This window comes from Scyliorhinus torazame, chromosome 1 (assembly GCF_047496885.1).
Source record: "Scyliorhinus torazame isolate Kashiwa2021f chromosome 1, sScyTor2.1, whole genome shotgun sequence".
In the NCBI taxonomy this organism is placed as follows: Eukaryota; Metazoa; Chordata; class Chondrichthyes; order Carcharhiniformes; family Scyliorhinidae; genus Scyliorhinus; species Scyliorhinus torazame.
The window spans coordinates 322,253,449-322,270,332 of NC_092707.1; the positions used below are offsets into that span (position 1 = coordinate 322,253,449).

General features: G+C 47.4%; 1 protein-coding gene across 32 annotated transcripts in view; it reads left to right on the top strand.

Moving 5' to 3' along the window:
* nrxn1a (neurexin 1a) overlaps nt 1-16,884 on the top strand; it is a 2,579,010-nt gene that overhangs the window by 1,530,039 nt on the left and 1,032,087 nt on the right. For 22 of the 32 annotated variants that reach the window (XM_072507900.1, XM_072507883.1, XM_072507882.1 and 19 more), the window contains 2 exons: nt 15,889-15,915; nt 16,323-16,442. In XM_072507900.1, coding sequence (XP_072364001.1) covers nt 15,889-15,915; nt 16,323-16,442 — 147 coding nt within the window. The remainder of the gene's footprint in view (nt 1-15,888; nt 15,916-16,322; nt 16,443-16,884) is intronic. The other 10 variants (XM_072507998.1, XM_072508033.1, XM_072508099.1 and 7 more) reach the window with 1 other exon arrangement.

Here is a 16,884-nt window from a genome sequence, read left to right on the forward strand (position 1 = left end):
CTATTTAATAAGCTAGCAAGAGACGCTTGGGTACATGAGCAAAAACAGGATTGTCTGCCCACTTTAATGCGATATTTAACTTCTCATTTCTGTTTTCCCACACGTTATGTAATGAACTCTGTCTTTAGATTTTACATACTGACAATGAATTCCAAACACAAATATTACGGGCGAGATTCTCCACTCCCGCGCCGGTTGGGAGAATCGCCTGGGCCGCCAAAATTTCCTGTGACGCCAGTCCGACTCCCTCCCGCGATTCTCCCAAGCGGCGGGAACGGCCCCGTCGAGTTCCGCGGGCCGCAGGCCAGAGAATCGCCCGAGACACCCAAAATGGCGATTCTCCAGCACCCCTGCTATTCTCAGGCCCGCATGGGCCGAGCGGCCAGCACAAAATGGTGGGTTCCCCCGGCGCCGTCCACACCTGGTCGCTGCCGTTGGGAACAGCGTGGGAACGCTGACGCGGCCCCGCTCCTAGCACATTATCGGGCCCTGAATCGGTCGGGATAGGGGCCGTTTCGCGCCTTCGTGAATCTCGACAGCATTCACGACGGCGTGGGCACTTTGGCGCGGGAGTGGAGAATCCCGCCCCCGATTTCTGGAATTTGAACCCTGAATGAGGACAATGGATGCCGGAAGATACAATGCAGGTTTTTTATTTCTGGATAGGCAGAGGTGAATTATTTGTTGGGACTGAACTGGTAATAATGAATGGGAAAACAGTCATACAGAGCATGAATTAAATCAGCCAGTGGCGTTGAGTGGAAGCGACTCAGAGAAATTTACTATCAGACTTTACCCAGTTCTGATATTCTTTCAGGACTGTTTTTCCGATTGCATATTTATCTTTCAAATTGCATTTACTAATTCCAGTTCTGTTTAAATGTGACATCAATGAATGAATAATCATTCAGGAAGTTTACATGTTTTAAATCAATGAGCCTGCTCCTTTTTGCTGCGTGTGTGCATCATATGCCATCTCCAGCTAAGCAGGCAGATGGGAGAATATCCCGGCTCTGTAAACGTGACCTTTAAAAATGGCCATCCGCAATTCTGATTTTCATTCCGGGGAGGGTGTTGGATTAGGAGTCGGATATGAAGGCTGCAGGGTGCAGAGGCAAATAGGTGGAAGGACTGCTGCTGTGCTCTGCTACGTAGTTGAATTAAATAAAAATAAAATTGAAACAAAAAAAAGCCTTCACCCCCACCCCATCTCACCTCCACCTCCCTCTCCCCCACAGACTTCCCATGCCTCATCCATATCAACCCATGCCACTTCATATCCCCCACCCATCCCCAATGGCCCCTCATACATCTTATGACAATCCATGGCACCTCTACCCACACCCCATTACCCTTCAAACGCACTATGTCCTCCACACCCGCATGGTCATGGATAGCCCCTGTGCAAAATTAGTCCCAATTCATGCACTTATGCCTGCAACCACAATGCTGAGCCTTTACTCCCTCCATGCCCACTCATCTAGTATTATTTGAAAGTTTATTGACAGCTTTAACAGTTCTAAAACATTTATGCACTTTTTACGCACATTCAAGTTTACTTTTAACAATCTTAAAGTGGACCTCACCTCTTCCAAAGGTATCCAAAGTAGTACCTTGCCTTACCAAGAGGTTATCCTCGCAATCCATCAAATTCAATTCGTCTTTTAACTGATCTAATCTGCACACTCTGGGTTTCATACTCTGAGCATACTGCAGTCCAGTTGCCTCCGTGATTTAAATACCAGATACCTCCGTAAACCGCAAATGCATGGACTCCGGCCTGACTCCAGTACCATCCCAGTAAAAATACAAAGTGCTATGCTCTGGGGCAGGACTTAGAATTTCCGGGCTAGTCTGCCATTTTTTTCCACAATGGAGCAACTCTCTATTGTAGGATAAATCTGGGCCATAGTTTAGAAGCTCACTGTGCAGGAATGTTTCCTCAGTGTTCTATTTGTAAAGCAATTATAAATGGGTATATAATTGCACGACAAATAGGGCAAGAGTAAATTTTTCCCTGCTGTACGAAGCATTGAGGCACAAGCACACATCCTATATTCTGTTTCACAGCATAGTGAGCTTTCAACTGTTCCAGCTCTGTTAAAAACAAACACACATATTTAAAGGTTACAAAGAAATACAACCCAGAAACAGGCCATTCGGACCAACACAACTACATTATTTTTTTCCCTCACACGTGTCTCATCCTACTCCACTTAATCTAGTGCTCTCAGCATATCCTTCCTGTTTTTTCTCCATCATGTGCTTATCTAGCCTCTCCTTGAATCCAACAATGCTATCTGCCTCAATTGTTCCCCATGGCACTAAATTCCACTTTCTAACCTCGTTCTGGATCGAGAAGTTTCTCCTGAATTCCCTATTGGATTTATTAACAGCGGGCTTATATTCATGGCCCTTAGTTTTGGAATCAGCCACAAGAGGAAATATTTTCTCCATGCGGCATAAAAAGGGGGCCTGGTCTCCTTACATCCAGCTGAGCTGTGCCCATCGCTGAACTCCAGGGACGTACTGCACTGCACGGCCTTTCCCCACTTGAGTCGGAAGGTTAGGCGAGATAAGATCGAAAAGAAAAATGGATGACGAAGTCTGAGCAGAGTGGCCATTCAACTCTTATTTCTACTGCGGAAGTTCAAGTCCAATATATATTGAGGTGCATTTGCATTGTTTTATTCCATCTCCAATAGCTTTTTTATACGCTTCAACATAACGTGCAACAGACTGGCATTGCACTGCTTGAAATCACAAATCTCACAACGGCATGAAGAACATTTTTAAAATAGTGAAATAAGCAATTTATTTTTCCTAAGAGAGGCAGAGGGCTCAAGGACTATCACTTTGAATTGGAGATACAGAATGACAACAATCAGAGCAGTTCAAGTAAAAATTGGATGTTTAGTTAGCACTTTTCCAAGGTGACGGAACTGAGTAGCTCTGTGAATGGTATGTAAGAGCATTATTGCAATGGATGTGAAAGACAGCGGATTTGCTATCATAGAAGCCTACAGTGTAGAAGGAGGCCTCCAAAAGAACACTCCGCCCAGGACCAACCCCTACACACCCCACCTTATCCTGTAACCTAAACTGCACATATCTGGATACTAAGGGGCAATTTAGCAAGGCTAGTCCACCTAACCTGCACATTTTTGGACTGTGGGAGGAAACCGGAGCACCAAGAAGAAACACATGCAGACATAGGGAGAAGGTGAAAACGTCATACAGTCACCCAAGGCTGGAATCGAACCAGGGTCCCTGGCGCTGTGGGCAGCAGTGCTAAGCACTGTGCCATCTTGCCACCCATAAGGTAGGATCCTTTGTTCCCTCCCATGACCCCGATGGTGAATACTCAATCTTATACATGCTTGGTCTAAGTGACACATACTCAACAATTTTGGCCCCGTGACAGTAACCATGTTAGATTATCTGGAGTTAATCATGGACTCTAGTTTCCTCCGAAATTAAAGCATTAGTTTTAATGAATGGGCTACATCATGAATCATAACATACCTGTTTCTGTATGGTAGAACCCTGCATATAAGAAAATTAATACGGCCTGTATAGTCCAGTCATTCACATGTTGGAACATTTTGCCACTGCATCTCTTCTATGTTCTATCCCCACAAAGGGAGTGCACCCTGTTATTAACAGTTATACCACCTGCAGTAATTTGTTTATTAGATTTAATGTACTTTATCAAGCAATCTTGACCAAGGTCAATATTAATGACGAGCAGATGTTTTAATTCTTTCTTGAGACGTGGGCATTGCTGGCAAGCCTGAAATTTTACTGCCCATCGCTAATTACCTTTCAGAAAATGGTGGTAAACTGACTTCTTGAAGTACACCCACATTTCTGTTGCGGAGGCAAGTTCCAGGATAATAATTCATGGATATTTACAATAACCACTGGTGATACCTGTCTAATAAATATTTGATATCATATCTCGTAAAGTATTACCATATTGTACCACTGACCATACAAAAATGTATGAAATAGATTCTAACATCAAGCAATAGAAAAGCAAAATGTTGCAAGTACCCAGCTGGCTTGGCTGAGAAGAAGAGGTGAGAAGAGAGAAACAGATTTTGCAGGAGAAATTCTGAACAACATTATTGTTAAATAAGGGCAAGCCCATTTTCGGGAGCCTACCCTGATAGTTTCTAATCCCCCTGCCTGCGCTATTTTTATGGAGGTGGCCAATTAAACGACCACCTTTGCTTTCGCCATCCACCTCGGGATGCAGAGTAGGCAGTGTAGACGGGAGGATCAATCAGAGCACCCAAATCTGTGAGTGACTGGCAGCCTCACGAGGAGATACGGGTTCTGGCGAGGTAGGTGGAAAAGTGTGAGGGCACCTCAAGATGGATGCACCCTTTGAAGACCTCTGAATTTTTAAATATAAAATGTGACCACAGCTGCTAAGTCTTCATTTTGAAGGGGCGCCCATCCATAGGCTGGCAATTGTGGCCCTCTGATTCCCCAACGCTCCAGGATGAGGAGTTTAAAATGAGCCATCAACATCGAAGACGGCTTGACATTTGAGGGTTCAGCCTCACCATCAAATATCAGGCAAATCCAGGTGGTGTCACCAATTTTCCCTCAAGTGGATACTTAAGTTATCCAAATTGGCTACCCACTTCTTCTGGGCAAATAGTTGATGCCAATCTGACACCCTTCTCGCCAGGGTGGCAATGTCAGAGTGCCTGGGTTGCACTGCCAAGATGCCAGGCCAGCAGTGCCTGGGTGCCAGCAGGAATGCCAGGGTGCCACTCTGCACAATGCCTGACCACTTGGGAGTTTCCAAGAGCTTGGGAGTCCTCCCCACCCCCACACCCTCCCACCACCACCACCAGGTCCCGTTAGGTCTGGCTCACGTTTGTGTGGACCAGTACTAAACTCCGCGTGGTCGAGACCTCACTAGGGAGGCCATTAATTCTCAAGTGCTGGGAGAATCCAGCATAGACATATTTAAATATGCCTGATAGTTCATTTAAATATGCCGATCTGGATCTTGTCCAATCTCGCAAGACATCTCAATCATCTCGAATCTCACGAGAAGCCTCACGAGATACAACAGCCTCATTGCGTCACCAAGTGAGGCGCGAATTCAGCCCTCTGGGCTCAACCTTAAGCTCTTGCTTATTTTCCTCATCTTAAATCCACTGCCTTTCTCCCTTCTCTGCTTCCATTCATTGCCCAGGAGATGTATTTGTCCATAAACAGATGCATGTAGGTGCAACTCTTATCTCTCAATAAGGAGCCATTCTAGTACATACAGTTACAGGTACTAATTCTGTTCTATAACACTGCGCACTCGCAACAAACAACCATTTGTATCCAAAGGCTACAACTATTTTTAGAATCCATTCACATACCAGAATTAAATAGCTTGCCAATGTTAATTTGATGGAATGCAAAAGATAGATAAAAGTTGTTCTGAGTGTTAGCTGTGCCTATTCACAAAAATACAAATAGATGCACTTGGCCATATAGCAGCAACAAAAAAGAACTGCTAAGAAGAAACCTGAAAATTGAATATTATTGGCTGGGTGTAGAAATGTATTCTTAATTTTGTTTCATTTGTCACATTGAAAATAAAAGATACTCATCAATAAGTTTAGGAAAACCAATTTTTCAATGCTTATAAGCACAAGTTAAAGATTGTAAAATTTGAATAATCTTTGAAGAATCTAAATATAACGAGTGAGATAGATGGCCATGTTATTATCCTTCATATACCATGGCTCATTTGTTTTAAAGATCACAAGCGGTGCCTGTTCTGCTTTCAAGAGAGTTGCTACTCGTACCATATGTTTTTTCCTTCCTGTGTTCCAATGTGGTCACCTTGGGTTCTTTTTCTCCTCCCCACAAGGATTAGGAAGATTCATTTTCTCACTTGGTATAGTTTATTTGTCTGTGTGCTAGAGTTTCTTTCTGTTGGCATGCAATTCCAATCTGATCTACAATAGTAAAAAAATACTAGCTGAGAGCCCTGTTTTTTTCATAGAATTTACAGTGCAGAAGGAGGCCATTCTGTCCATCGAGTCTGCACCGGCTCTTGGAAAGAACACCCTACCCAAGCCCACACCTCCACCCTATCCCCATAACCCAGTAACTCCACCCAACACTAAGGGCAATTTTGGACACTAAGGGCAATTTATCATGGCCAATGCACCTAACCTGCACATCTTTGGACTGTGGGAGGAAACCGGAGCACCCGGAGGAAACCCACGCAAAAGCTGTATTGGGTGCAGCAAGGTTTTATCCAGACGCAGAATGTGGTAAATTTTATGAAGTCTATCAAAGAAGCCCCAAAGTGCTTCTGGAATTATAGCAGATCTTTCATATCTGAAAGAGAAAAGACACATTGATATTTCAAGGAGGTACTCTTCATCTGGATGGATTTCCTTTTCTGCTGCCGATGCTCCTGGCGTAAATTTCAATCCGCGATCCTCCTGATTGAAGACTTTAGTGCTCCCACCAGCGGGAAAACTGGAGTGTTTTCCACTGGCACTAGGAGCGAACGGGATATGCCATTTAATGGCACTTAGACATTTTTCACAGATCGGGATTCATGTGCCATTCATCGTAATTTTTTAAATGACGATCAGGGTTTTTGCTGGACCTGAGAGGAGTGGGGTCGACTTTCCCTGACAGGTCCCACTCCCCAAGAGATCAGGAGACCCTTTGTAAGGGATACCAGATCTCAGGTTTCCACTGCAACACCCCTCCCCCTATCCTCGCCACCACCCCACTGCCACCCCCCTCCCCCCATTGTTGGCAAGGGCTCCCTCCTCAGGTCCCGTCCCTTGGCAGTGCATGGAAGATTGCACTCTGCGGGGTGGCAAGGAGGTGAGTACCATCCCTACACTTGCCTCAAGACTGCTGAGGGGTGTCCATAATGGGAGATGTGGGTCGGGGGGGGGTGGGGGGCAGGGTGGCGGGTGCTTGGGCTAGGCTGGGCTGCGCTGGGCTGGGCTGCGCTGGAGGGGCTCAGATCAGAAGTCTTTCCTGGGATGGGAGTCGTTCGGCTGGTCTCCCCACCTGCAGCTTTTAAACCATTTAAACAGTCCTTCAGCATGTCAACATTAAAGTTCTCTGAGACTAAAGTGAAAGTCTTCCCATATGCAGACTGAAATTCTTTAAACTGTCATTCAGCATGCCAAGTTCAAAGATGAAGGTTAAAGCATTCCCTTTGACATGGTGGAGACCATTGAAGTGTTTTTTTCACATTCAATTTCATTACTCTTTAAAATATTGAAGCCTCTCCACAAGCTTACAAGCCTAAAAGTTTTGAAATATATTGATTACATTTAATTTCCCGGATAATTACCTTTTAAAAGTGTTTTGATTGACAGGTTCAGGTAGATTCACAGGGAAGATTACTGTTGTTTATTTATGTAGCTCTATTCAGGGAGTGAAACCTGTCTTGGGAAATCACACATCACGGACTGCAGCCCGTCATAAATCTGCAGCATTTTACTTTCCGTTAATCTTAGCGCATTCGGTATATGTTGCACAACAAGGTTGTGGAGACAGATACAATATTAACATTCAAAAGGTTATTGGATATCTACCAATGTGAAAATGAAAATGAATTTGTAGGGCTATGGAGAAGGAGCAGGTGAATGGATCCGCTTAACTTAAAAAGTTAAAATAGCAAGGCCAGGGGAGGCAGTGGTCAGTCTCATACTGTCCCCTAAACTAAGAAATGTGAGAAGAGTAAAAGTGGCCAAAGATCACAGATGCAGGCAAAAATAACCAGTTGGATTCTTCGTTCTTGAGACTAAGTGTTGACGCCGGAGCAGGATTTGTAGACCGCTACGATAGCAATGCCGCACCTGGACCAATTCAATGACTGTTAAGGGGCTAGCACCAGCGGCAAGTGGAGCATGAGAAATGCTGCCGGGTTCGCAGGATTGACACTCAGGAGGCTGACAAGCTGCAGCCGCATATACAAACTTCATTCCCCACACACATCATCACAGCCAACAAGATGGCAGCAAGGAGAGTGGACTCGAGATTCACGGACGGGGAACTGGAGACCCTGCTGGACGGCGTTGAGGAGAGGTGGGTGAGCCTCTGCCCCAGGGTGGGAAGGAGGCTGCCAGCTGCCGCCGTTCGATGGGCCTGGATGCAGGTGGCAGAGGTCGTCAGCTCCATGGGCAACATCGTTCGAACTGGCCAGCAGTGCTGGAAAAAACTGCACAACCTCCTCAGGGCGGCCAGGGTGAGTTGGCAGCACTATTCCCCTGGCACAAACCCCATACCTCACACTCGTAATCCCACCCGTAATCCCACCTCTCCCACCCAGAGGGTGGCTGAACCTTCACCCTGCACCACGTGTCGGCACCCATACCGGCTGCCATGGCTAGGTGCCCTGGCTACTGAAGCAACCATGTAAACATTCTCTGGGCTAAATGCGTCAGATCATCTAACAATGTGCGTTTTCTGTTTCCCACCGCACAGGAGTAGGCCGCGCACAACCGCCAAGAGTGGGAGAAGACTGGAGGGGGACTGCCAGACTTGCGGCCCCTCACCACAGCAGAACAGAGGGCACTGGATGTAGTCGGTGGGCCGAGGAAAGGGCAGTTGCCGGGGTGGAGGTGGCGTTGGGTGAGAAAGCGAGACCCCGCTGAGTTGCAGTTCCCTATGGTACATGTATCACACCCCCACCACCAACCCCACACCCACCACCACCAACACGCCCCCTACCCCTCACCACACACCCCTCTTCCCCACCACTATCCCATCACTAACCCCACCCCCATCCAGTCCCACACCTCCTCTCCGCCACCCCTCCCCACACAACCCTTTCCCCACACCCCTCCCCACACCCACTCCACCCTGGCCTGCAATACAAACATGCATTTTACCTTGTATTGTGCAAGAGCTGCTGGTTTTCCCCAACCCTGGCCCCAAAAAACAACCAGAACCCCATGTGTCGACTTGCGAGAAAGATGAGAGCAAAACAGACAGGAGCCCTTGACCCGCACCCTCAGACACCCCGGAGCTTGAGCCTGGGGATGATACTGACTTCCTGTCACAGCTAGCTCCAATACCCTCCACCATCCCAGAGACATTCACCTTGGTTGGGCACTTCAGTGAACAGGCCCCTGGAACAATATCTGGTGCGCACCTCACACATGCTCCAGCACAGCAGGTGGAGATTGGAACTCCCGAGGGAGTGGACAGTCGAGGGCAAGCCAACCCCAGGGACTAGCTGGTGTCCAGATGGGTGTCGGGCTTCTGGAACGGATGGTCCCATCAATTGTGGAGATGCAGTAGCAGAGCCAGGGACTACATGAGGGGTTATCGGTGAGCATCCAGCATCTGCAGGTGCAGTTGAAGGAGTCCAACAGCGTGCAGGAGCAGGAGGCGGAGCCGATCATGCTTGCCACCTAGGCCAACCCACACGGGTGGCATCTGTGGTGGGGGCATTGGGGGTGACAGTTTTGGCTCTGGATCAGCATGTCCAAGACCTGGGGCATTCTGTGCAGGCACTGGCCGAGGCCCAGGACAGGGATGTCGCCTCACAGGCAACCATGTGCCAAAGGCACATGGAAAGCTTAGTGGCGCTTCTGAGCTTGGCCCTGTCACAGCAGGTCATGGCTGGGTACGTCGTGGCATTGCCCAGGAGCTTGCTGATGAGGCGCAGACACAGTGGGAGGTGGCCCAGTCCCAGAAGGAGATGGCGCAGTCACTGGCTGATGTGACACGGTGGTGGCACAATCAATGGATGATGTGGCGCTGTCCCAAACAGAGGCTCCATGGCTTCGAGTATGCAGACCCTGGTCGAGACCAGAATGGGCTTTCAGGACTGGCAGCGCCAGGTGGTAGGAGAGCCTCAGGGTCTAGCTCCGTTGGCACCCCCATCACATGGAGTAGCCCGGGAGCCATTAGGCACCCCGAGGGAGGAGGAGGTGATGGGGTCCACAGGTGACTCCCGCAGGGGAGGTGCCGGAACAATGCTGCACCTTGGACACCTCCCCAGCCTCTGGTATATCTGGTGGGCAGCAGGCAGAACAGGGCGGCACAACGCCACCGGGGATGCTCGAACAGCAGCCGGGCCCATCGAGGCCCGGTCATCCCAGATGACTGCTGCCAACGGGGACCCAGGTTGCAGGTTGGGAATCACAGTAGGCCACCTCCACTCCTGCTGTATCGTCTGGGGATCCACCAAGATGTAACGTTAGGGTCCGTAAGGCCAGAAAGTTAGACAGCAGTTAGGTTGGTACGGGTGCAGGGCACAGTTTAGTTATAGGGGCTAGGGTACAAAACTATATATATGTTGTCACATTAAACACCTGTTCACACTGTTACAACCTGCCTCGGTCCTCTGTCAGATGGGTGTGAGGGGTGGGCTGCTCTGGGCTGGCTCGAGAGGGGGAGGAAAATGGGCAGACGTTGGGGGGGAATGGGTGGATGTTGTGGGTGGCCTGGGCCTTGGAAAGAGGCAGTGTGTGAGTGCCACATGTCTTTTATAGTCAGATCCCACCCCTGAGTGTCCTGCCTGCTTATTGATCATGTCCTGTTCTCTGTGTCCATCAGCTGCTTGTCTGTATATCATTATGTGTGTGTCTGCATATCATGACATCTCCCCTTTTTTTATGTTTGGATGACATATGTGAACATATTTACAAGAATATGCCAATATTAACATATATACATGCAGTGGATGTGAACATATGTACATGTGAAAACAGCTGTCTAATGCGAGAACACAGAACATAGCAAACAGAACAAATGTTCATAAGTCCAGTCTCTGTTGCTTGCGTCTGATCCTGGTCGACCGGCGGAGAGGTGGTGGAGGGGACGGCAGCACCTAGATGGGCGGGAGTGAAGCCTAACTGGTGGCCTCGTGAGTCAAGGTATCAGGAGGTGGCAAAACAACAGAAGGAAATGGAGAAGAATGTGGTTGTGGGCAGACAACTTTGTGCAGTGCCCCTCTGTTTCGTTGCACAACAGAACCATCAGCCAGACGCACAACATACAAGCGGGGGGGTCAGCCTGTCGAACAACGACAGCCGGAGCTGACCAGCCTCCATCAGGGAGCTTGACCCGAACAGTATCTGCCGGGGATAACATGGGCAAATCAGTGGCATGAACATCACAGCCCTGTTTTTGCCGGTCTCGGAGTTGCTGCACCTTCTGCAGCACCGGGAGGTGATCCAGGTTGGGCACGTGTATGTCTGTAAGTGTCGTTCGCAGGTCCCTGTTCATCAGGAGTTGAGCCGGCGACATGACAGTGGACAGTGGGGTCGCCCTGCATGCAAGCAGCGCAAGGTGAATGTCAGATGCAGAATCCACGGCCTTGCAGATGAGCTGCTTCACTATGTGCACCCCTTTCTCAACTTTTCCGTTTGACTGCGGATAGTATGGGCTGGAAGTGACGTGTTTGAACTGATACGACTGGGCAAACCGAGACCATTCATGGCTGCTGAAGCACGGGCCATTGTCACTCATGACAGTGAGTGGGATACCAGGCCTGGAGAATGTCTCCTTACAGGCCTTGATGACGGACCGAGACGTGGGGTCTGAGAGCTTCACGACTTCAGGGTAATTGGAAAAGTAATCAATGATTAACACGTAATCACAACCATTTGCATGAAAGAGGTCGATGCCAACCTTGGACCACGGAGAAGTTTTGATTTCATGCTGCTGAAGTGTCTCCTTACTCTGCGCTGGCTGGAAGCGTTGACAGGTCGCACAGTTAAAGACCATGTTCGCGATGTCCTGGCTGATCCCGGGCCAGTAGGCAGCCTGCCTGGCTCTGCGTCTGCTCTTTTCCACACCCAGGTGGCCCTCATGGATTTGACGGAGCACCAAGCTCTGGAGACTGTGTGGAATTACAATCCGGTCCAGTTTGAGGAGGATACCATCAACCACTGTCAGGTCGTCCTTTACATTGAAAAATTGAGGGCACTGCCCTTTTTGCCAGCCATTGACTAGGTGATGCATAACACGCTGCAAGAGCGGGTCTTTGGCTGTCTCCTCACGATATGAATCACCTTCTCATCAGATGCCGGGAGGGTGCTAGCACACAGCTGCACCTGTGACTCAACCTGTGACTCAATTTGCCGGATGACGTTCAGTGCTTCACTAGGCACGGTGATGGAGCGGGACAGTGTATCGGCAATGATGAGCTCCTTGCCAGGCATGTAGACCTGGTCAAAGTCGTACCTTCTGAGTTTGAGGAGGATGCGCTGCAACCGAGGCGTCATGTCATTCAGGTCTTTGTGGATAATATGGACCAGGGGCCTGTGATCCGTCTCGATTGCGAATGTCGGCAGGCCGTAGACATAGTCGTGAAACTTGAGAATGCCAGTGAGAAGGCCCAGGCATTCCTTCTCGATTTGTGCATCCCTTTGTTCGGTGGGCATCATTGCCATTGATGCGTAGGCAACCGGTGCCCAGGATGAGGTGTCATCGCGTTGCAGCAGGACCACACCGATGCCATCCTGGCTCCCATCTGTCGAGATTTTCGTTTCCCTGTCTGGGTCGAAAAATGCCAATACAGGTGCAGTGGTGAGCTTGGCTTTCAGCTCCAACCCCTCTGCCTGATGGGCAGAGGAGAAATTCTCACAGGGCAGCTACTTGATATCAAAAGTTGAATGGATGATGTGAAGGCAAGAAGCCTGCTTAACAGTGTGGTGGGACCTGAAGCAGTAACCAACTAAGTGAAGAGGATTCAGATATTGATGGGCATCCTGGAATATGTGTGCCAGGGATTCTGAATGTGCATTCAGTGTGCAGAGGCTGACTCTGGTGCTGATAGGAGACGCCCTGATTTCTGAATGTGAAGTTGATGTTAAAACTAGATCATCCATGATCTTATCAAATGGAGGGTCAGGTTCGAGAGGCCGAGTGGCCTACTCCTACTAATTCTTATGTTTCTTTAAGAAAACAAGACCAATGGATCAATAAACTGTGGCCGTGTCTGATTAGGTGTATGTAGCAGGTGCTGTAATGGGACAATAACCAAATTCAGACATAATCCAATTTCTCACATGCAGGATTCCAAGATAAGTTTGGATGACAAAATCTCTGCAAATTGATTTAGTTCCTCTGGAATAGCAACTGTGATTCTACTTATTTGTTCTCAGGATGAGTGTGATGCTTGCAAAGTTACATTTATTGGCTTTCACCAATTGCTCTCGAAAGTGGTGGAGATTTCGTTTGAAAATTTTCAGTCCTTGTTCCGGATGTGCTTTCACAATGGTGTTAAAAGGAAAAAAACTCCCATTTATATTATGACCTCAGGGCGACCGAAGCGTTTTCAGCTATCGAAGCACGGTTTAAATGTAGGAAGATATTGTGCATAGTAATGTCCAGAAATAGCAGTGAGATAAAACACCCTAATCAAGTGTCAGTTTGGATTATGTGATGAAAGGTTTTTAACTTTTGGTTTTAACCAACAACTTTGGAATTAAAGGTGCGAATGCTATTGTTGAACCAAGGTTCACACTTGAATGTAGGGATGCTAGGATTTTGACCCAGTGATGATGAAGCAGCAGTTATGTCGCTTTCTGGGGAGGTCATCGTGATGTTTACTGCTCCCAATATTTCAAGTGAATTCCATGTCCTGGCCTCAACAACCATCTCTACAAACATTTTTGTATGTTAATCTTGATCCGAATAAAGAAATACTTCCTTGATTCTGTCACAAACTTTCCTTTCAATATCTTGTTATCCATGACCACATGCCCTACTGCTATAGTGTAGTTGAAGCATAATAGGAAGAATTTAATATGGGTGGCAGAGGGAACCAAATCTGGTGGCACCCCTGCCGACCTGATCTCTGGGAATCCCAATTAAATAAAGTTCCTAATTGGTAAAGTAATTGCCACACAGCAATGTCCCTCCCTTGAGAGATGATGGCCAATTAGAGGTCTGCAGCACTGGCACCACCAAGGGTGTTGGGAACGTCTGGAAATGCAGCAGGGCCGACCCAGAGGATCGGCATTAGACCATTCGAAGATGGAAGGATGGAGTTAATCAGGGAGGGGGATGGCAGCTGGGGACGAGAGTGGGACAGGTGGGTGTCTACAGCAAGGACAAAGTGTGGTTGCTGTTGGCCACCCTCTCCTGTTACTGGGTGCCTCAATTAGCCGTGGGGTGCTTGAGAACCCTCTTCGAAGCCTGCAGTCAAACCTGGCAGGATTTCCTGTGTGACCTCCCTGGATGGAGGGTCCCTTCCCGGCCGCTGGTTGAATATCACTGGCGGTGGGAAGAGGCCCTGATGTGGTCTGTTAAGAGCCTCAATTGGTCTTGAGTAATATGGCCGTCGACAATCCTTTCCGCTCTGAACTTAATAGGAAGGAGGCGGAACGGTGGCTGGATCTGGATCCTGCAGACATCCCAACCCCCCACCCCGCCTAATCACACAGTCCACCACCCGCAAACTCCCCGTTGGGGAGGGACATTAAGTTCTGACCATTGTTTCTTCCTTTCTCGGTGACATTTATTTTTGAGGCTGTACCGTGCCCAGACGATGGTTAGATTTAATCTTCCTTGCATGAATGATCAGGCTTGTTGCTCACCTTTGCTCTGCTCCTAGAGCTCAGATGACTTTCTTATGATACCACAGACACAGTACAATCGAGCTTCCGCACGACCACGAGGATTTCAGTTCAGTCAATTTGGCAAAATAGTTCAGCACCTAAATGCTTGGTTGGTTGCCATCTCCTATTTTGATTCAATGACACTGCGTGCGATTGAACTAAATGGGAAAAAAGTCTCACAGAGAGCGCATTTAGCTGCGTGTTTCCCGGCGTTCGCAGCGCCAAGAAACACGCCATTAAATGGCCTTCGGGTTCGATAGGGGGCCTCAGCGAGTAACACATGGCCAAGGCCACATATAGCCCCGTTTTCTGCACTGAAGAATTCTGCTTTCCTGGGGGGCCCCGAATGCCCCCCCCCCCATCCCCAACTCACTATGAGGGGTCCCGCACCCCTCCAAAACCCACGCACTGCACACCCAGCCCGATTGCTGCTGTGCAAAAAATGCCAGCTAGGCACCTTGACCGTGCCAACCTTGTACTCTGGCAGTGCCCCTACTAGCTGGCAGTGACACCCGGGCACCTTGGCAGTGCCAAGGTGGCACCCAGGTGGCACTGCCAGGGTGCTCAGGTGGCACCAATAGTACCAGGGTACCACCCTGCCCAAAGGGCATGCATCATAGATCTCGCGAGTTGTTGCGAGCTGGGTAGATCTGGGAGTGGGTCTCTCGGCTTCTCTCGGCCAAGTTGCATAGAGGCGCACTGCTTTTCGGGTGTAGTGTGGCCATTCAATCGTGACGAATATCTTACGTTTATTCAATCTGAACATGGTTTGCTGTATCAAAGCAAACCACAAGTGTTGTCAACTTCCTCTGTGTAACTTTTGCATTGATGACAAGGGTTTGTTAATAACTCCAGCTTTGTTTTGGTGAATAAATGACCACATGGGAGGCATGTTATGGAGGACACAGCAAGGCAATTTCACATGATACTGTACAGGCATTTATTTTCCCATCTTATGTGGATCATAAAAATTTTGAAATAACCAATTGCTATACCTAGAGGTAAATAATCTTCCTCACCTGATAGTTTTGTCACGCTTGTCTTTCCAAAATAGTTTTTTTTCAATAATTTAGAATTATTATAGTGCTATGGTGAAGTGTATCATTCTGATGGCAATATATAATTATACTTATTCTTTCTGGCTTGCTTATAAATGGTCAAGGGCTGCTGTCATATCTTTTATTTGTTATTGCATCTTTATCTCCTTTTAACAGCATGTTTGCACTAAATTCTTTCTGATGTTTGCTAACATGCCACTACTGCTTACTAACCTTTTACATATTTTGCTTTTATTTTGCTGGCAAAGTTGCATTGATGAAAGCTGACTTGCAAGGTAGATAGCTGTGTGTTTGTACAAAACAAGACTGAAATCTATGTCTGTGCAATACGTATACAAACAGCACATATCTGCTTTGGAACTCGATTGCATTCATGTCAAAATTTTAGAATCAGATAAATATTTTTTTTAAGTATTGCCTATATGGGACTTTCAGTCTTGAATGTTTCTTTATCAGTTATTTTAGTATGACCAATAAGTTTGTTTTGTACTCTCTCTTGGATTCTGATTTTCATTCCTAACTGTTTTAGAAACGTGAAGTTATTTTCTTCATTCTGACATCCAACCTAACCATGTTCCTTTCTGTGTCCAGTTTTCAGTTGACAGAAAGCATGCAAAACTTATTAGTATAAGACTAATGATGTGCATAGGCCAAAATGCAAGTTTTGTCTGCTCTAACTTAGGGCCAAGCACAACCTGCCAAGAGGATTCTTGTGGAAACCAAGGTGTCTGTCTACAGCAGTGGGATGGCTTCTCCTGTGACTGCAGTATGACCTCCTATACGGGAACCCTCTGTAATGACCGTAAGTACGCAAATGGGTGTTTGGAATGTGAGATGCTGTTGTGGTTCCAAAATTATTGTAATACTTTGACAAATGAGAAATTATGATGCAGTCTGAATCTGAAGGTTTTGTGCAATAATCTAATGGGATACTTTTATAAAGCGGTTGTTTATGAAGTGTAATGCAAAATGGTGAAACTGATATAAGATGCTGCCGATTTAATTGTTTCAGCTGCAATGAGTGGTGCTTGGTAAAAATATTGCTGAATGTAATTGTCCAGAAGCAAAATATGTACAGATGTAGCAGAGTTCTGTAAGGGTTCTTAATGGTCCCTCTTTGTTTGAGGGTATCTTCCTAATTTGATGTTGCTGAACTCTATCTTTTTGTGGCATTTTCAAGAAATATTGGCTGAAGTGAAAAGAAGCAGCGGATATAAGTCTAGTTAGTGCAGGTAGATCTTGTG